General features: G+C 49.6%; 2 protein-coding genes and 1 pseudogene across 7 annotated transcripts; 2 read left to right on the top strand and 1 right to left on the bottom strand.

Moving 5' to 3' along the window:
- Positions 1-244: 244 nt before the first annotated feature.
- C1QL4 (complement C1q like 4) lies at positions 245-2,993 on the top strand. Its single transcript, XM_061122738.1, has 2 exons — positions 245-781; positions 2,814-2,993. The coding sequence occupies exons 1-2, from the start codon at positions 245-247 to the stop codon at positions 2,991-2,993; spliced, it is 717 nt and encodes a 238-aa protein (XP_060978721.1).
- Positions 2,994-4,265: 1,272 nt separating this feature from the next.
- On the bottom strand, positions 4,266-11,107 carry TROAP (trophinin associated protein). 6 transcript variants are annotated; one of them, XM_061128532.1, is made up of 15 exons: positions 11,000-11,107; positions 10,576-10,724; positions 10,296-10,482; positions 9,465-9,622; positions 9,231-9,368; positions 8,956-9,038; positions 8,408-8,460; positions 7,817-7,938; positions 6,574-6,690; positions 6,385-6,468; positions 6,224-6,283; positions 5,828-5,962; positions 5,050-5,683; positions 4,578-4,771; positions 4,266-4,432 (listed from the first exon to the last, which is right to left on the bottom strand). In XM_061128532.1, exons 2-15 carry the CDS (start codon positions 10,717-10,719, stop codon positions 4,385-4,387), a joined length of 2,157 nt encoding a protein of 718 aa, XP_060984515.1. In that variant the 5' UTR covers positions 10,720-10,724; positions 11,000-11,107; the 3' UTR covers positions 4,266-4,384. The 6 variants fall into 6 exon arrangements, with proteins under 6 accessions (XP_060984515.1, XP_060984505.1, XP_060984523.1 ...); XM_061128522.1 differs by having other exon boundaries at positions 10,969-11,106; XM_061128540.1 differs by having other exon boundaries at positions 11,004-11,068.
- A 1,425-nt stretch (positions 11,108-12,532) lies between these two features.
- On the top strand, positions 12,533-13,800 carry LOC133045924 (ribose-5-phosphate isomerase-like; annotated as a pseudogene).
- Positions 13,801-20,913: the final 7,113 nt, after the last annotated feature.

The raw sequence follows: 20,913 nt of genomic DNA on the forward strand, positions 1-20,913 counted from the left end.
CGCCTTGACGGAAGGTTTGGGGAACGGCACCGCTGAGGCGGGAGCCCGAAGGGGTGGGGGGGCCGGGCGCAGCCGTCGGGGGGGTCCCGACCCAAGCCCGAGCCCGGCCACCGCCTCCGGGGCCCGCGGGAAGCCCCAGGCCTCCGGCACCATTGCGCCCAAGAGCGAGGAGGACCTGCTGGCCCTGGCCGCGTCGCGGCTGAGCCGCCGCAAGCGGGTGGCGGGCGCGGCCGTCGGGGTGGCCATGGTGCTGCTGCTGCTGGTGGCCATTCCGCTGCTAGTGCACAGCTCCCAGGGGCCGGCGCACTACGAGATGCTGGGTCGCTGCCGTATGGTGTGCGACCCGCACGGGCCGCGAGGCCCAGGACCCGACGGCGCGCCCGCCTCCGTGCCCCCCTTCCCTCCCGGCGCCAAGGGAGAGGCGGGCCGGCGCGGGAAGGCAGGTCTGCGAGGGCCCCCGGGACCACCAGGTCCTAGAGGGCCTCCAGGAGAGCCGGGCAGGCCAGGTCCTCCGGGCCCTCCCGGCCCAGGCCCCGGCGGAGTGGCGCCCCCTGCCGGCTACGTGCCTCGAATTGCCTTCTATGCTGGCCTACGGAGGCCACACGAGGGTTACGAGGTGCTGCGCTTCGACGACGTGGTGACCAACGTGGGCAACGCCTATGAGGCGGCCAGTGGCAAGTTCACCTGCCCCATGCCGGGTGTCTACTTCTTCGCTTACCATGTGCTTATGCGCGGCGGTGACGGCACCAGCATGTGGGCCGACTTGATGAAGAATGGACAGGTGAGATGCCCCTCTCCCACCCAGCCCCAGACAGGGAAGCTTTCTAAATCCCCCTGCTTTCATTACACAACCCGAATCTCTTCCCCAAACAGCGTCACTAAATCCAAGAAGGTCATCTTGCCAAGAACTTAGAAATCGCTTCACTTAGCCGAAAAGGAATTGGGGGCCAGAGAAAGAAAATGACCTGCCCAGGGTCTCACAGGGACGTTAGGAAGGGTGTCAGAATTAGAACGCAAATCTTATTGTATAAGCAGCTGCTACCTCATAGTCCGTCTGTAGGCAACTATACACCAAACCTCTCTGGTGTCTCACCCTGCCGACTAGCCTCTTTTCTCGTCCTGTCTCCTGCAGCTCTCCTGGCCTTTAAGTTACACAGTCACTCCATGAGCTAGTTACCAGAGTCCGGCTCTTTCAAATTAGTATGGAATCTGAGTTACAGGCGGTGAGCAGTTGGTGGCTGCTCCCGTGTGGGGGCACTAAGCTTAAATTTTTGAGGATAAAGTAAAAAAGAAAGAAAATACTTGCTTGTTTTCCAGGCAACTCTATTGCTAGTTCCAAGGCCTGGAGTCCCTGGTTTTAAAGTGGCCTTTACCCTCAGCTAATACAGAGTCAGTAGGCAGAGGTAGAAGATGTGGCAGCTCAAGGGCCAGCCAGGTGGTCTGCAGGAACGAATTTGGGAGAAGGAAGGAGGCAAAGGACAGACGCCTCGGACCCCAGCCGGGTCCTGTGGTCAGAGTCGGAGTCACTGCTGCCTTAGCTTGGGAGAAAAGCCCCAAAGACTCAGCTCAGTGTCCAGTCTGAGACACAGAGAGAGAGAGAGAGAGGCCTTGGGGTGGGGTGGGGAACTGTGCCTGGGAGGCTAGAAGCCGCAGGGTGTAAGGTTAGGGCTGAGCTGTGACCTCCTCACCCTGCTGTCCGATGGGGTCATTTGACCGTGGCGCATCTGGCCAGCTCCTCCCAGCTGTCCAAACCCCAGGTCTTGCTACAGCTGCAGCACCTTTCGCCTCCAAGACCCACAGGCACTACACTGGGGTCTCCTCCCAGCAGAGCCACCCCAGGAACCCAGGGAGAGGGAGTGAGGGCGTGTGTGTCAGACTGTAGAGTGTGTGTGCATGATGCAGTGTGTCTGTGGGTGCGGGGTTCGGAGGTGTGAGAGTGGGGCGGTGTCTACCTGCCTGAGGCACGGAGTAGGTGTGCTTGGCCTATGCGGGCTGTCTGTGAGGGGCCGTGGGGGGTGTGTATCTAGAATGTGTCAGTTCCCGAGGGGGGAGGGCCCCGCGGCTCCCACTCTGTATTCTGTGGTGCGGGCGCTGCGGCCCTGGGGACGGTAAATAGTGATTAGAATAATGATGAATAATTAATGAGTTAATAACCAGCCCCCGGCGGGAGAGGAAGAGGGGGGGTGAGGAGGGGGGCTGGCGCGAGGCGACCTGCAGCAGCGAGACCAGAAAGGGGAGGGGCTACCTGTTGGGGCGGAAAGCGACCCGACCCCCACGTCGGGGCACTCTCGTGTGCTAGGAGGGGCGATTATACAGACTGGCACCTTCCCACAGCCCGCTCCCTTGCTTGCACACGTACAGGCATGCCTGTGCCCTGTCACCGGGGGATGGGAACACGAGTTTAGGAGGTCAAAGCGCGTTCAGAATCTTAGAAATTATCCTAGCGTCGAACTCTTATTTTTTAAGTGATAATACTAATAGAAAATCTATATAGCGTTTCCTTTGTGCGAAGCATGTTTTAACACACTTTACTTGTAGTAACTCATTTAATCCAAACAACCTGATGAGGTAGGTTCTATTATTACCTCCCACCTTATAGCTCAAATGGAGGACCAGAGAAGGCGTGAAACTTGCCCACTTCCTGGCAGTGAGTGAATGAATGGCGGTGCCTGCGGAGCACCTTGTCTTTCCCGACCCCTGCAGTCTGTTACCGTCGTGTCGCTTTCACAGGTCCAGTTCCACCTCCCTGACCGACCCCTCCTCACCCCAGCTCCGTAGAAAGCGTGAGTGGGTTGTCCTGTTCTCCCTACTAGGTCCGGGCCAGCGCCATCGCCCAGGATGCCGACCAGAACTACGACTACGCCAGCAACAGCGTGATCCTGCACCTGGATGTGGGCGACGAAGTCTTCATCAAGCTGGACGGCGGGAAGGTGCACGGCGGTAACACCAACAAGTACAGCACCTTCTCTGGCTTCATCATCTACCCGGACTGAGCTGGCCCCCGTCCCTGGGCGCCCTCGCTCTCCCTTCGCCTCTGCTCCCCTCCCTACCACCTTCAGCTTGCCCCACCCAAGGCACCACCCCATCCTTTGAGAGCCGGCGGTGGACGGATCCTCCTGCTCCCGGAGGCGGCCTTAATGGGCGGACTCGTAGTGCTCTGGGGTGTAACTGCGTGGCTGGGGAGCTGAGCAAGCCCGTGGAGGAGCAGAGCGCCTCGGGAAGGGACCACCAGCATCCGTGCGCATGCCTGTGAAAGCTGGGGCAGCAGAGGGGCGCGGGTCACGGGTCACGGCCCCCTCTTCTGCCGGAAGCTAGTGAAGTTTCACTAGCTGTAGCATAGAGGCACGGAGAGCGAAAAACAGAAGGGAAACTCTGGCTTTGGGGAAAGGAGAACACATCTGGGTGGGAGGAGAGGAGACCGGGTAAGCGCTGGTCCTGTCATGACTTCTCTGCCATCTCCTCCTCCCTCATCAACATTTTCAGGCTTCAGGCTCTAGCTTTGGCAGTCTTCCTGTGAACTGGGGGAACCAGTTGGTTCTTTCCTAGCACTTAAAACTCATCCTGTACAGTCTCCATATCACTCCCATCTGGGTTAGGCCCTGGGGCTACAGCTGCTGCTGCCTCTTCCAATAAAGTAAAGTTGGAGAATGTGGGTGCCTCTTAACTTGGTGCAGAGTAGGGGAAAGTGACTGAACCCTTCCTCACTCCTCTCAAGGACCCCTACCCTATTACACTCTGTCAGAGGCAAAGGTTTAGTTATCCCTGGCAAGGTCTGCTTCTGGGGGAGAAGAGAAGGGGAGTGGCCCAGGGTTTCTATTCGGATACAGCAAGGGTGTCAGCTTCAGGAGAGCTTTGAGGCCTTCTACTACAGGGAGACACCGACCAGTGACACTAACAAGGGATGATCTCAGAGATATGGGTCTGGTGCTTCTGCTTTTTGCCGATGCCGTTGGGGGGAAAGAGTTCTAGGGAGCTCTATGCGATGAGTGAGTTGCTGATGGCTCCTGGGAGTGGCCAAGATTTCAAGGAGGGAGAAAAGCAGGTCCCCAAAGTCCTACATTCACCTCCCACCCCCCAACAGATTCACTCTTAGAGCCTGCTGGGAGTGGGCAGGGGTGGGGTGACCTGGTCAGTTCCTAGGTGAGGGAGGCTGGGGGAGGGGGAGAACCCAAGGCTGACCTCTAAGTTGGAGAACACTGCCACCATGTGGACAAGAGCAACATAGCAGTAGCTGGCCTAGGCAGGACCACAGGAAAAGACGCTTGGACACTTTAGAAACTTTATTGAAGGACAAAAGGGTGTCAGTTCCAATCCACGGTGTGGAAAATAAATAAGGTTAAAAGGAAGGAGCAAGAAAGGACAGGAGTGAGTGGATGCAGATGCCTCATGACGGAGAATCCTGTGGGGCAGCAGAACCAACTGGAATAAAACACTAGGGAGAGAGAAGACTTCGTCACAGCCCAGCCATTCTTGAACTGTAGCCAGCTCTTCCCACTGTAAAGAAGCCGAGGTCCGCCCCCTGCCCCCTTCCCACAGGCCTCTGTGCAGGTACAGCTGGCTGTGGACGGAAGGCTCACCAGGGCATCCTGCCATTCCAGCATCATGGCCACGGGGTTGGTGCAGACCCTGGTGAGGCCTGAGGGAGGGGCTCGGCTGGTGTAGAAGGCACACTCATCGTCCAGGCAGGCCTCGTGGAAGCCATGGATGGCGGTCAGACACGCTTTGAGGCGCTGCCTCAGGGCCATGGTCCGAGGGGCTGGATGGCTGGGACCTGTGGGCCAAGGGCCATGGAGAGTTCAGGGTGGACTCTGAAGTCCAAGACTCCCACCACATACTGCCCTTTCTCACCCCCCACCAGAGCCAAGCCAATTAGGAGTACAGGGCTGGAAGTGCCATACCACCCACCCGCCCACCCCAATGGGAGAGCCAGGCTGGGGCAAAGTAGATAGGGGAAAGAAAACGTGGGATCATCTGGTGCAGGGCAGGCCCCGCTCCCAGCAAGAGATGAGAACCTCCTTTGTTCACAACCCCACCCAAGCAACTTCTTACCTGTCGGGCCTGGTGAGAGCTTCAGAGACTGGAGTGAGCGGATACGGGGGCTGGCACAAAGTGGGCGCTGGGAGGAGAAGGTCAGGCTGGTGGTCGCTGGAGCCCACTGACTGGTGCAGGGCTGTGAGCTGGACTCTGGATTTCTGAGTTCCAGGGAGCAGGCTTCTGATACCCCCGGATCTACGGTAGTGGAGGGCTCTGGGAGTCCTACCTGCCCCTGGGGGCAGGCCTGAAGGGGTCCAGGTTCTACTGGAGGGCTGGGCTCTGATGCCTCAGGCTGCTCCTGGGTGGAGGGCTGTGGTTTCTCAGGCCTCCTCCCAAGGCAGGACTCTGGGGGGCCTGGCTCAGCTGGAGGGCAGGGTGGGGCAACCTCAGGCTCTGCTCCAGGGCAGGGCTCTGGCTCCCCACACTCCTCTGGAAAGTAGGGTTTTGGCAGCTCAGGGTGCTGTAACAGTCCAGGAAGGTGAAAAGCCTCAGGTACTTTTTCAGGGGCATTCAGAGTTCTAGAAATCTCAGCCAGCAGGGGCTGAAGTTCCACCATATCCAGAGAGGAGCTTCCATTAAGGGGGGCACACTTGCCCTCTGCCAACCCCTCCACTTCCTGCCGCAAAAGCTGCTGCAGGATACTGATGCGCTGTGGGTAGGAGAGAGCATGATGTCAACAGCACGTCTTGTACCCACACTGTCCTGTTCCCACGCCCCGCCCCGATGCCTATTTCTCAGTCCCAACCCTGTCAATGCTCATCAGCCACTGAAGCTGTTACCCACACCAGCCCACCTGCATCTTCAGCTCCTGGAAGTTGGGGGTTCTACTGGGGTGGGGTCCATAAAGAGTCGACACAGGTGGCTTCCCAGGCCCCTCCTGCAACCTTATACCACTCTCCTGGTCAAATAACCGTACTGCAATCTGCTCCTGCCACATGGGAGGAGAGGGGGCCACATGAGGAAGCCAGGTTGGGGTAAGAAGACTAGTTTGAGTCCCACCCTCATGAGGAAGGGATCAGGTCCTTAACCGAGTGTCCCCAGACTTGGATTAGAAAGGGCAACAGAGAAGCAGGGAGAGTTGGAGGGTTAGACAGCTTTTTCATAAGAGCCCACCTGCCTCAAAAATGCTGGGCCTGAGATCAACAGGACAGAATGAGGTATCTCAGGATGGGGAAGTTCAGATACTTACCCAGGGCAGGGCAGGCTCTTCAGGGCAAGGTTGAGGGGAGAGGCCACTCAACCCTCGGGCCTGGGTCAGAAGTGAGATGCCATGACTCTCCCTGTACCCATCCATCATCCTCTTCCTCCCCCAGTCCTGGCCTAGGCCTGTGACCACCCCCGCCCACTTACCTGCTGAACTCTGGAGGCTGATGGGAGTGGTGTAAACTGGGTTTTGGGGCGGGTGGCGAGACGCCGCAACACTGAATATGAGATCTGGGGAGAGATGGGGGTGGCTAAGCAGGGACAGATCGAGACCAGCAGGGATCCCAGCCAGACTGTTCTGCCCTTGCCCAGCCCCCAGTAGCTGCAGATACAAACTGGAGCTGAGGGGCCAGGGGATGGTACACGCTGAGCCCGTCCAAAGGGTGATGGCCGGGTGATGGCAGGTGGCACTGCTTGGCCAGGGGAGGGCATCAGGCAGGAGTCACAGCCGTCCTGTGGAGAAGAACCAGGCAGAAGAGTGATCCCTCCCACTTGGCACCGCTCTGTCCTGTTCTCACTTCAGCAACCAGTGTGATTCTTTAAGAGCTAATCAAATCATGTCCCTCCCTTGGTCATCCCCCTCCCCATGGCTTTCCACTCATTCCAAGTCATAGCCAAGCTCTTATGCTGGTTTATAAATCCTCACCCAACCTGATCCTGTCATTGCTCTAACCCCTCACTTCCTCTCCTTCTTATTCTGCTTTGGTCTTGCTTTTCTGCTGATCCTTAAGCATAACAGGTAGACCCCCTGTGTACATCTGAAGTTCTCATGTCCTGGAACGTTCTTCCCCCAGATATCTGTGGGGCTCACTCCCTCAAATCTTTCTACTCTTCACGTAGCCACACCTCAGTGATACTTGCTTGACCCCTGAAACTGCAATACCACCCACTCCCTCCAGTCTCCTTCCCTTATAGTACCTTGGGGGCTTCCCTGGTGGCTGAGACAGTAAAAAATCTGCCTGCAATGCATGAGACCCAGGTTCGATCCCTGCTTTGGGAAGATCCCCTGGAGAAGGGCATGGCTACCTACTCCAGTATTCTTGCCTGGAAAATTCAATGGACAGAGGAGCCTGGCAGGTTGTAGTCCATGGAATTACAAACAGCTGGACACAACTGAGCAACTAACAATTTAGTACCTTACCCTTTTTTTTAACAGATAACTTATAACCATCTGACATACTATATATTTTACATGAGTGTTTATTTTCTGTCTCCCCTTCTAGAATGTGAACTTATTTCCTATTGTATATCCAGAACCTAGAACAGTGCTTGGCACACAGTAGCTGGTCAATAAACCCTTGTGTGTGGAGGAAATGAATGAGCTGTCAGATCTGTCTCACTCTCAGCACTGACCTGATGGTGACATAATTATGTATCAGACTGTGACCTCTGGAGGCCTCCAGGGGCCAGTGCCACTCTGGAGAGGGCTTGGGTCCATCTAGGACAAACCAGGACCCAATAAACATGCTGAGATCCAAGCGGGGACTGCTTGGCTCTACCCACAATCCTCACTGCTGCTGGGGAATCCCTCATGCACATCCTCTGCCCCTTCACCCATCCCAGGAGGATCCCATCTCACCCTGGTGTGGGTTTTATCTCGGGTTTCTTCTAATGGTACCCGCTGGGCCAGGCCGAGGGGGCCGCCTCCTCCTTCATCTGACTGAGTGACAACTTCAGGTTCTCCTTCAGGCAGAGAGGAAGCTAGGAGGAGACAGGAAATTTGCTGTAGTGTCTGAAACACACATCAAAGTCTGGCACATGGCTTTGCAACCTCCGGAAAGGGTATGCCAGTTTGACAGCCACCATTGTACCATCAAGGCTGGGGACCCATCCAGTACCCCTTTGAACTCAGCACTATCTCAGTAGTCACTCATTAATCTGAATACCCTGAGTGGGCTAGGGGTGCGGTGATGGTTCTGAGGGGCTGACGATAGGACAGTGAGTGGAAGGTATATCTTGCAGGAAGTGGCAGAGAGAGGATAGAAATGGGGACCACCTCCTCTGACACAAGTGCAACCGGGCAAACCTCTGGCCTATGGAGAAGGTCTCTTCCTCTCTGTCTCCTCCTGATCTGGCGTTCCCGCCACAGCCCTCCTGAGCTTTCTCTCGGTTTGCTCCCTACAAGCAGGCTCCCAGCTGACGTTCTCTCCCCATGGCCAGACACACTCACCAGGCTGCACAGGCTGCTCCAGAAGGGATCCCAAGGCCTGGCTCGCTGAAGTCCTGAGGACAACAAGGACAGTAGCAAGCAGTCACTGAGTACCAGATATGAGCTGGGCACTGTGCTAAGTGCTTTACAAACATCATCTAATTCTCACAACAACTTCAAATGATGATACAAACATTGTCCTCATTTGACAGATTAAAGAAACTGAAGCTTGGCAGGTAAGGCAAGCTTGAACAACTCATAAGTCCTGAGAGTCAGGAATCAAACCCAAACCCCATTTGTTCCCACAGTCTATGCTCTAGCCACTACACAAGGGATGGCACCTCTCATTTCTTTCCCGTTCCACCCCTCACAACCTGAAGAAACAGATGCCATATTGAGGCCGGACTACAAAGGCCTGAACTTCATTGCAAGGGTTCACCCTGGGCATTCACAGATTTTCCCCCCGCCCCCAGGCTGGTGGGAAGTCCTAAAGTTACCAGAGGGCTCAGCCCTGAGGGACCCCTGTATCAGACACTGAATCATTCTTTTCCAAATGACCCCCTCCTTACTTGCTGCTGCCACTGGTCTCTCTTCTTAGTTCCTGGAAACAGGGAGGAGCGGAGGGGTGAAAGGAAGGTCCTAAAGGTGGAATCTGAGCCACACCGGAGCAAGAGAAAAAGGAGAGTCAGAAGCAGGCTCCAAACCTTCAGGTTTCACAACTAAGCCCATCAGCCTCCATACAACACCTCTGCTCACCAGGAGGTACCTTCCATTCCAAGGCCGAGCTGTGTCCTTAGAAGGAGTTCCCAGAAGCACCTAGTATCAGCCCCTCAAGAACACTTACCAGAGCCTCCAGCCTCTGGGGACACAAGGTTCGACCTCTAGGCCCTGGTCCCTCCAGCCTTGAGAAGCAGGAAGCCCTGACAGGGTCCATTCGATGGGTAGGGGTTCTGGGGGCCAAATATGCAGAGGCCCGGGCATCCTAGGACCCCAAAAGAGACTCTCAGTACAGGCTCAGGATTCCCTCTCAGTACAGGCTCAGCCTACCCCAGCCTGATCTCCTACCCCGGCTCATTACCTGACCCCTCCGGATGGTGCCTCCCTGGCTCCCTCGAACCAGTACTCTCTGAGCCAGACTGGGCGGGCGCCCCAGGCGACAGCTCTTCACCCCCTCACCTGACAGGATGGTGGCCAGGGCTGCAGGGTCAGCCACAAACTCTATGGTCCCTGGAGCCTCTGCAAGGGAAGGAGAGAAGGAGAGAAGGGACAGGAAGGAGGGGAGGCTGAGGGGCTGGGGAGCCTAGCATTGTCACCTTGAGGTGCAAGAGTGAGCCAAAGAGACTCATATAACTGAACTCAGCTCAACAAACATTCATAGGACTTTAATCTGCATAAGACACTATTCTAGACACCGCCACCCGGAGATGAATATGACAAAGCCCCCATCCCCAGGAAGCTATCATCAAACCATAGAGAGGTAACAGATTCAAGTCAAAGTATGGACATATTATAAAAGAACTGCAGAGAATTCCCAGGCGGTACATTGGTTAGGACTCAGCGCTTTCACTGCCTTGGCCCAGGTTCAATCCTTGGTCCAGAAACCAAGATCCCATAAGCTGCATCTAATAAATGAATCAGTGAGTGGATAAATGAACGAATAAATAAACAAGTAAATAAAGTTCAGCAAATAATTAGAACAAAGAACAATTGATAGTGACTAGGGGAGCAGGAAAAGGCTTTAGAAGAAATGACACATTGTTGAAGAAAAGAAAGGGCCTCTAAGAGCAAAGAGCTTTCTAGGAGCAGGGACTAGGAATTATAGTAAGCAGGAGAGGCAGGACTACCAAGCCTCCAAACCCCAATGCACCAACCCATTCTCCCACCCAGTTCTACAGCCTCCAATAGATACCTGTCTGGGGAGGTGGCCTAAGGCCCACATTTTGACCCCCATGGCTAGGCTTGAGCTCCTCCAAGGGGTTCCGGAGCTGAGGGCTCCCCACCAATTTCTCAGATTGCTCTGTCTGACATGTGGCTTTCAGCCTGGGGCCTGCTGAGTCTGCGAGAGGGCGCTGAATACTGAGCTTCTGCCCCAATCTCTAGGGTAAGGGAGAAAAAAAGCTGAGCTCAGCGTTGGGGTGCATTGCTGCTTCCTTGTAGCTACTGTCTTCACTCCCCCAGGCTCCTCTTACCCTTGGATCTTGGTTCTCCTGGTCCACGGCGCTGGGTTTGACTGTGGGGAGAGGTGGGCGTCTCTGAGAGCGAACGGGAATCTTGCTAGGAGTGGGAGATACACCCCGGAGGAGAGGATCCTTCGTGGCTTGGAAGGTGGTCATGAGGACTACAACGAAAAGGAGAAAAAAGCATCAGGAATCAAAGGTCAGCCAGTTCGAGGCTTCGGTCCTGACATTCCAGATACTCCTACCTCTGCCCAAATGCATGCGCCCAGAAGACCCGGCGCCTGCAAGGGCGCTTTTCGGTCCTCTGACACTCTGAACCTTCTGTTTCGTCCCAGGACCCCGAACTGCCTCTCTTCCCTACGAGCGCCGGCAGCCCTCATTCCCGCCCAGATCTCCGTGCCGCACCTCCCCCAGAACCCCTCAGGGTCTCCCCCACTTTCTTCGCTTTTTCCCCCGACACTCTCGGCCTCTGCTCCAGGTACTTCCCCAGTTTGTAAAATACGCCAAGCTCCCGATTGGCTCGTCTGCGCTCCCGCGGAGGCGCGTGACGCAGGATTCAGCTATCCAATCTACAGGCTTCGGAGGCGGGGCCAAAAGAAGGACTAGTTGCCAAGCCGCTTTCTGGCCAGGAAAAAAAATGACCCGACTCAATCAGCCAATCCGAGAGCGGAGCGCGGGGTGGAAGAGGAAAGAGGAGACCGTTCTGAGGTCCAGGAAGGCGTCGGCTCTGAGCCTGGGCAACAACGGGCGCTGGCGAACTCTCGCGAGGTCTCGGGACTGGTGTGGGAAGGTCCAGTCTCTCGGCATTGTGGGAAGGGCTTGCGTCCTGAGTGAGGCTAACTGACAGTGTTGGAGGCTGGCCCCAGCCCCTGACTCAGCTCTGATCAGAGTTAGGCCGTCAAGCTTTGGGGACGCCTGTCCAGACACTTTGTGGGAAAAGTCTGCCTGGGTCGAGGAACTGCCTCCAAACGGGCGGAGAGGTCTGGAGAAAATTGAACTAATAGTAACAAAAATGAAAGGTTACAGTGAAAAAGAGAAAAAAAGTTTTCCTTTTTCTCTTGCCCTTTTCTTTTTTTTTTTTTTTTTTACTTTAACTTCCGGATCTGTAGTCGGTAATCAAGGCTAACTTGATATGTAAACTACAGTCTATATGTATCTCCCTTAAACTCTGCGTGAGCTACATTGTGCTCCTGTAGCTCGTTAGTTACATTCTAACTCAATGCTAATCCCATCCTGTGTTTGGTTCTCACCTTTACAGCAGTCTTTGCAGAGCTCCCCTTGTAGTTCTCTCTTTTTTTTTTTTTTCTTATACTACAGAAAGGAGGCCATTGTACAATTCATGAAAGACAATGGACCCAACTGCTGGGCTACCTTACACTGTGGAGAACGAAATGGCAAACCATTCCAATATTCCTGCCTGGATAATTCCATGGACAGAGGAGCCTGGTGGGTACAGTCCTTTGGGTCGCTAAGAGTCGCATAGGACTTAGTGACTAAACAACAACAGCCTGACTCTAGTCTGTTAGTGTTTTTGAAACAATGCAAGAGGAAAAAAAATACAAGATCCTTACACATTTGTACCACATCACTGACCCCTGACTGTGAGCCCTCATCTATATGATTCCCCAGATTCTTCAGTGGGGGAAGGGGGCCACAGTTCTTGAGGCATGTTCTCCCCTCCAGGCTGGCTGAGGTTTAAAGCCACCTTTCTATTTCCTCCAAATTCTCTCCATATTTTTTTCTTTCCGGCTTCAGTGGACAGAGAAAACCAAGGTTTTTGGCTACATTAGAAAATTCTTTTTTTCACTCAAGCTTTATGAATGGTGAGGTATGGTCTTCATTTCACAGATAAGAAAGGAGACTTAAATGAGGATCATTGGGGCAGTCGTGAGAAGGTGTGCAGCTTGGCCCTGGCAGCACAAGTACTGGGGGCAAGGAGGTTAACAACCTCTGCCTGGGCACCTCCACAATGTCAAAGGTGGAGGAGGCCAAGAAGCTAGCAGGCTGCATGGCGGTGGAGAAGGAGGTGAGGAATAACCAAGTGTTGGGAACTGGTAGTGACTCTACAATTGTCCACACAGTGCAACAAATAGCTAAAAGAGTGAAATGAGGGAATCTGAACCAAGTTTGTATTCCCACTTCCTTCCAGGCCCATAAGTTTATCCTGCAGTATGACTTATCTCTCAGTGAACCAGAGATCGGCCATGCCATCGATGGTGCTGTTGAAGTAGATGCTGACCTCAGCCTCACAAGGGCGGTGGAGGCCGCCTGACCCAGAAGATTGTGGCCGGCAAAGCCATCCATTTCATTGTGATAGCCAATTTCAGCAAAGATTCAAAGAACCTCGGGGATCAGTGGCACAAGGGGATCCCCATCGAGGTCATCCAATGTCACAGTGAGCTGAACCGGGACCCAGAAGTTTTGGGGCGCGATTTAACTTTCACTGGCTATCAACAAGGCAGGTCCTGTGGTGAGGGATAATGGGAACTTTATCCTGGACTGGAAGTTTGACCAGGTCCACAAATGGAGTAAAGTGAACACAGCTATCAAAATGATCCCAGGCATGCTGGACATGGGCCTGTTCATCAACACAGTGGAGAGAGCCTACTTCGGGATGCAGAACAGCTTGGTGAACAGGAGGGAGAAGCCGTTCTGAGCCAGCCTTGCAGGAGCCTAGTGTGTTCCTCTCGTGTCCCCAACCCACCTCGGAGGCGGCCATGTCTCTCTGAACCTTTGCCTTAATATGTCTGTGCCAGGTGGAGAACTTGAGAAGGTGAGGGGAATGGGCCATGGTTTCAAATGTACAGGACACATAGATTCTCTCCCTGATTCCAGTGTTTCCTATCACACAACCCTGGGAGTTATTCTTGAATTCCTCTTTCCCTCCCCTTCCAATTTCCTCTTCACACCTTTTCATTATCTTTGGAATTCATTTTCTTGCTTCCTCCTCATTACCTTCAACCTAATCTCCCCTAGAGGATTGCAAAAGTCTCCCACCATCTGTTCTCTCTTGCTCTCCACAATAATCCATTCACCCTATAGCAGCTAGAATAATCTTTCCAAAATGCAAATCTGATTATATTGCCGCTGTGCCTTGACTTCTCCCCACTCCAACTCTCCATCTTATATCACTTTCCCGTTCTGCTCTGTTTTCCAACTCTATTGCCACTCGCAATCCTTGAAATTTGTCATGTTCCTTCTAGTGTCTCTGTCTGGAATACTTCCCAGCATGCCTATTCACACCTCCAAATTGATGTTCACTATTACTTTCTTATAGAGGCCTTCCCTGAACCTCTCTATTCACAACACTCCCTAATCTTTATTTATTTTTTTTTTCACAACACTCCCTAATCTTTTAAAAAAAAAAAAAAAAAGTTTCCTTAGTTATGTGCACTCACAGAACTGTTTCCTCAGAGCTTGTATCTCAGTTGGTAATTGTATATTCACTAATGTGAACATAATATGTCATATTTATAAAACCTGAGCTCTCCTGCTAGACCTCCATGAAGGTGGCGACCTTTTTATTTTTGGCTTACATTATGTTTTCAGTTCCTTGCATTGTTCCTGGCAGTAGAGGTGTTCAATATTTGTTGAATGAGTCAAGAGATGAATGAATAATTGATCAAATGAATACATGGAGAGATAGCAAAGACCTCCGAGAACAAGTATTATTTGTGCTTCCTTTTTACAAGAGGGAAGACTCTTCTAGTCACTCAGAACAGTACTTGCAAAGGCTAGGAACACTTCTCTGGAGTGTTCAGAGAAGAGTAAGTCCTCAGGGGTGGATGGAACATAGGATATTAGGTAATAAAACTAGAAAGATGGTCTGACTGGAGGGAAGGTGGGTGTCACCTCATTCTACTAACAGGTACAGTGAATGTACCAGATCCCAACTACTAGATCAGCAGGGGTGTCTGCTGAAAAATACTGTGCACTTACTGTGTGTAAGGCCCTTTGTCAGACATTTGGTACACATAGAGGAGTGAGGCTGAAGTCCGAAGGATGGAGAAACACCAAGGATGGAAAAACACCACCGGAGGCTGGCTGCACAGTGGCTTTATATGATTTTTTATACGTATTTATACAATTTTATACCAGCACAGTCCAGGTCCAAGTTCACACACCTGGAAACTTGAGTTTGTCAGGCTACCCAGAGTCGGTCTTGGGATCACACTAATCAAATTTGTAAGAGAAATTCAGTGATTTACCATGAGCAACATACCTTCCGGTACCAAAATATTTATGTTTGCTCCTCAGGGCACTACCTTCACAACATCAACATACAGGGAGACTGATTTTATACCATAAAAGCCTTTAAAAGAGCTGATAATCAGAGTATCTGCCACACTTATAATAGCATCTAACCTATTTTCTATAGAGCAGTTCTATAAACCTGCTTCTGTTTGTCTTTGCTGGACCTAGAATATGGGGAGTTGCAAGCCACTTCTCTTGTTTTATTCTATCACCTCCCGCTTTACTCCCTGTTTTCCCCTATGAACACCACTATAATGTGACTGATATGTTTTTAATTATGCATGTGTATAAAATGGGGCTTCCCAGGAGGCACTAGGGGTAAAGAACCCTCCTGCCAGTGCAGGAGACATAAGAGATGCAGTCGATCTCTGGATTGGGAAGATCTCCTGGAGGAGGGCATGGCAACCCACTCCAGTACGCTTGTCTAGAGAATTCCCATGGACAGATGAGCCTGGCAGGCTACAGTCCATAGGGTCGCAAAGAGTTGGACAGGACTGAAGCGACTTAACACATGCATTTATAAAATATGTAAGGTTGTATGTTTGTTTCCTATTGCTACTGTAACAAATGCCACAAATTTGGTAACTTAAAATAATGCAAATTTATTCCCTGGGGGTCAGAAGTCTAATATCAAGGTTTGGCCTGGATTCATTCCTTCTGGGGTCTTCAGAGGAGAATTTGTTTGCTTGCCCTTTTCAGGTACTAGAGTTTGCCAGCATTCCTTAGCTTGTTGCCCCTTCTTCCATCATTCTAACTTCTTGCTTCTGTTGTCACATCTACTTCACACTGTGATCTCCTGCCTCCCTCTTATGAAGACTTTGTGATTATATTGGTCTGATCCATGTAATCTAGGATTATCTCCCCATATTAAGATCCTTAACTACATCTGTAAAGTCCCTTTTGCCATATAAGATGTTAATAACTTAGAGATTCAGAGGATAAAGATGTGGACATTTTTGGGAATTCATTACTCAATGTACTACAGGTTATTGAGTGTATGTGTTTTTAATTTGCACAAACATTGCCTTGTGTGTGTGTGTTTGTGTGTGTGTGTGTGTGTGTGTATTTGGAAAAGGAAATGGCAACCCGCTTCAATACTTCTTGCCTGGAAAACCCCATGGACAGAGGAGCCGGGCATGCTACAGTCCATGGAGTTGAAAAGGGTAGAACATGACTGAGCATGCACAAGCTACGTTTTGTTTTGTTTTGTTTTCCCTGCCATGCTGTGCAGCGGGCAGAACTTCCCCTGACCGGGGATCAAACCTGTGCCCCTTGCAGTGAAAGCACAGTCCTTTTTTTAAAAAAAAGTATATATGTATTTATGGCTGCACTGGGTCTTCGTTGCTGTGTGGGCTTTTCTCTCGTTGCGGTGAGTGGGGACTGCTCTCTAGTTGTGGTATGCAGGCTTGTCTTTGCGATGGCTTCTCTTGTTGCAGAGCATGGACTCTAGGGTGAGTGGGCTTCAGTAGCTGTGGCACGAGGGCTCCGTAGTTGTGGTTCTGGGCTCCAGAGCAGTCGCTCAATAGTTGTGGTGCAGGAACTTAGTTACTCTGTGGCACGTGGGATCTTTCTGGATCAGGGATTGAACCCATGCCTCCTGAATTGGCAGCTGGATTTTTTTTTCCCACTGAGCTACCGGGGAAGCCTGAGAGCATAGTCTTAACCACTAGACCACCAGGGAAGTCCTATATGATTTGATTTTTACTTTTTTTTGTTTGTCAACCCTGTTTCTAGGATCAATCCTTAGTGCTGTATAATCTAATTCATTTCTTTTGACAACTGCATAGGATTCCATGGTAAGCGTCCATCATACTTTGCTTATTTATTCTCTACTTCTATTACTAGTGCTAAAAAATCTTCTTATGTTGCCCCGTACAACCCTGTTCATGAATTTCTCTGGGACATATATACAGGAATGGAATTTCTGAATCATGAAATTTATGAAAACTTAGTTTCGGTAAGTACTTCCAGATCATTTTTTCAGAAAGTCTGAAGCTGTTTACACTCTTGATGTATAAGAGTGTGTTACACATTGAAAGCTGATAGATGCTTTCAATGTTACTTGAAGGTTATTACCTCTGTCCTTTCCGACATTTGATATTGTACAAATGTCTAATGTTTACAACTCAATGGGTAGTAAGTGAACTATTGGTTATTTTAAATTGTATTTCTCTAATTACTAGTAAGTTTGAATGTTACTTCATGTTCTTATTAGCCCATAGAGCTCTCCTTCTGTGAAACGCCTCCTTGTATCCTTTGTGCATTTTTTCCTATTAGTTTTCCTGTCTTTGTTCCTGGTGATTTATAAGATACCACTGTGTATTCTGCATATTAATCCCATGTCCACTTTAGACATTGCAAATATTTCCTTTAGGTCTGTAGTGAAATATAATTGATTTTCTATCTTGTAACCTTAATGACTTCTTGGTTTTCCTAGTTTGCCAATTGATTCTGTTGGGTTTTCTATAGACATAATTATGTCTTCTGCAAATCAAAACAGTTTTATAAATTCCCTTTCAGTCTTACTCTTTGTTGAGTTTTTTTTGTTTTGTTTTATTTGACTTTGCTAGTTTATCTCTTACATCACTGTAGTGAACTTCCAACATTTTATTAAACACTAACAGTGCCTTGACGTTGACTTGTGAGAATCCATCTAAAGTTTCTCCAAAGAATGGCCTTTTTTTGTGAGACAATCTGAAACTTGAGAAAAATCGCATGAGTAGTACACAAAAAATTTTCTCTCAGCCATTTCAGAGTAAGTTGCCAATATGTTGCCTTATCCCCCCAGTACTTTAGTGCATATTTCCTGCTAACAAGGACATTCTCCTGCATGACCACAGTGCAGCCATCAAAATCAAGGAAAGAACACCTATACGTTTCTATTATCGAAACTTCAGACCCCATTCAAGTTCTGCCAGTTTTCTAAGTGATGTCCTTTATAGCAAAAGAATTTGATCCAGAGTCATGTGTTGCATTTAGTTGTCATGTCTCTTTAGTCTCCTTCAATCTGAAACAGTTCTTTGTTTTTTAAAAAAAAAAAAAAAAGTTTATTTATTTATTTGGCTGCACCAGGTCTTAGTTGTCTCATGCAGAGTCTTTAGTTGTGACATGCAAGCTCTTAGTTGCAGCTCTAGTTCCCAGACCAGGTATCAAACCCCAGTCCCCTGCATTGAGAGTTCAGAGTCTTAGCCACTGCACTACCAGGGAAGTTCCCAGTTCTTCATTCTCTACTTTCATGGCCTGACACTTTTGAGAATGACACGCCAGTTATTTGCAGAATGTCCTTAAATTTAGGTTTGTCCTGATGTTTCCTCATAATTAGACTCAGGGTGTGCCTCTCTGACAGGACTGTCACAGAAATGATGCTGTTTTCCTTCCACTTCATTCTATCAGGTGGTGCCTGTGTCCATTTTTCCTGGAACTCTTGATTATTTGATTGACGTGGTATCTGCCAGGTTTCTTCACTATAAATCACTCTTTATTCTTTGTCATTAATATTTAGGGTGACGTATTTTAATATTGAAATTGAGCCACCTTCCTAGGTGGCTCAGTGGTAGGGAATCTGCCTGCCAATGCAGGAGACTTAGGTTTGCTCCCTGGGCTTGGGAAGATCCCCTAGAGAAGGGAATGGCAACCCTCTCCATTATTCTTGCCTGGGAAATCCCATGGACAGAAGAACCTGGCAGGCTACAGTCCATGGGGTCAAAAAAAGAGTCAGACACGACTTAGCGACTCAACAACAACTTTAATACTATGTAAATATTCCATTCCTCATAAAAGCTTTCACTTTATTTACTTAATTATATCACCATGTATTCATAAATTCCTATTATATTCAGTGGACTGTTATTCCATTACTAATATTACTTATCCTATTCCCCAAGTCATCTCTAATTCGGTCAGCGGGAGCCCTTTCAAGTTTTCCACTGTATCCTTTCAGCATGTTGTATTCTTTAGCATTCATCATTTTTTAGCTCTTTTTTTTTTTCCTTTCTGGAACAGAAACATGTTTCAGGCTCAATTTATACTTTCCCTGCATCAGCTCTGGAATCAGCCATTTCTCCAAGGAGCTCTGATTCTTTTTAGAGGAGAATGTTATTTAGAAACCAAGAGCTGGACCCTAGCTGTGCTCATAGCTATTAGGGTATTTCTAACCTCCAGGCCCTCTCAGTGGACAGAGCTGGGGCATATATTCTATACAGACACACACACACACATACATGCACAAATTCAGTACATTTACATCTGTATTTCTATATCTAAATGTATTGAAAACCATGAGTTCAAGACTGGCATTTTGTTTTAATAAACCATGTCATTCACATGCTCTAAAATTCTTCAAAGGCTTTTACCGTCCTTACCAAATATCTTAGGAACTTGTCAAAATAAGCTAGGCTCTCTTCTCTTTGCCAGAGTCCAGTTAATGAATTGAGATTTTAAATTTCACAATAAAAAGAGATCAGCCCAAAAGGATTTTTCTATAGTTGCTTTATTTGAAGGTTCATATACCCAAGGGCTTCCCTGGTGGCTCAGTGATAAAGAATCTATCTGCCAATGCAGGAGACTCGGGTTCAATTCCTAATCCGGGAAGATCCCATATTCAGCAGAGCCACTAAGCCAGTGTGCTAACTATTGAGCCCATGCCCTAGAGACCAGGAGCCACAACTGCTGAGTCCGTGTGCCGCAGCTGCTGAAGCCCACGTGCCCTGGAGCCCGTGCTCTACTACAAGAGAAGCTGCTGCAATGAAAAGACCACACACCACAACTAGAGAGTAGCCCCCACTCGCCTCAACTAGACAAGAAGCCAGCACAGCAACGAAGACCCAGCACAGCCAAAACTAAATAAAAAAAAATTTTTAAGTAATATACCCAACAGACATAACCTACTGTGGTTTCTTAGCCCTCTGCTGGAGAGGTTTATTCTTTCATTTCAAATATTTGAGACTCCTTTTTATCTTAAAAGGGGTAGCAAAGAGGTTCACTTACAGTCAAGCTCTATGGGCCTGACCTGGTAATTCATTCCTAGAAGAAAGGTGCTAGTATTCCTCTTTTAAAATCTTGACTAGCACAGAATTGACTGACAATGATGATGATCATTTGCAACTTTTCTTTCCTCATTTTAGGTATTAAGAAATAAGCATTTTCTAAATCAAAACTATAATGAGGTGCTACCTCACACCAGTCAGAATGGGCATCATTAAGAAGTCTACAAATAACAGGACTTCCCTGGTAGTCCAGTGGATAAGAATCCACCTTGCAATTCAGGGGACTCTGGTTCAGTCCTTGGTCTGATTCCTTGGTCAGATCCTTGGTCTGTAAGTTGATACAGTCACGTGAACCAGATTCCACGTGCCATTGGCAGCTAAGCCCGTGAGCCACAACTGCTGGAGCCTGTGAGCTGCAGCCACTGAAGCCCCTGCGCCTAGAGCCCATGCCCCACAACCAGAGAAACCACCACAATGAGAGGCTCACACCACAACTAGAGGGAGCCCCCGCTCGCTGCAACTAGAGAAAACCTGTGCACAGGCAATAAAGACCCAGTGCAACCAAAAATAAACAAATAAATATTTTCTTAAAGTCTATAAATGACAAATGTTGGAGAGGGTGAGGAGAAAAAGGAATCCTTGAACACTGTTGGTGACAGTGTAAGTTGGTACAGTCACTATGGAAAACAGTATGAGTGAAGTCGCTCAGTTGTGTCCAACTCTGCAACCCCATGGACTGTAGCATACCAGGCTCCTCTGCATGGGATTTTCCAGGCAAGGGTACAAGGAGTGGGTTGCCATTTCCTTCTCCAACAGTGTGGAAAACAGTATGGAGATTCCTTAAAAAAAAAAAGAGAGTTACCATAGGATCTAGCTATCCCACCCCTGGACATATATCTGGAAAAAACTCTAATTTGTAAAGACATATGCACCCCAATGTTCATAGCAGCACTATTTACAACAGTCAAGACATGGAAACAACCTACATGTCTTTCAACAGATGAATGGATAAAGAAGATGTGGTACAAAAAAAAAAAGGAAGATGTGGTACATATATACAATGGATACTACTTAGCCATTAAAAAGAATTAAATAATGCCACTTATGACAA

Source organism: Dama dama, chromosome 3 (assembly GCF_033118175.1).
Source record: "Dama dama isolate Ldn47 chromosome 3, ASM3311817v1, whole genome shotgun sequence".
In the NCBI taxonomy this organism is placed as follows: Eukaryota; Metazoa; Chordata; class Mammalia; order Artiodactyla; family Cervidae; genus Dama; species Dama dama.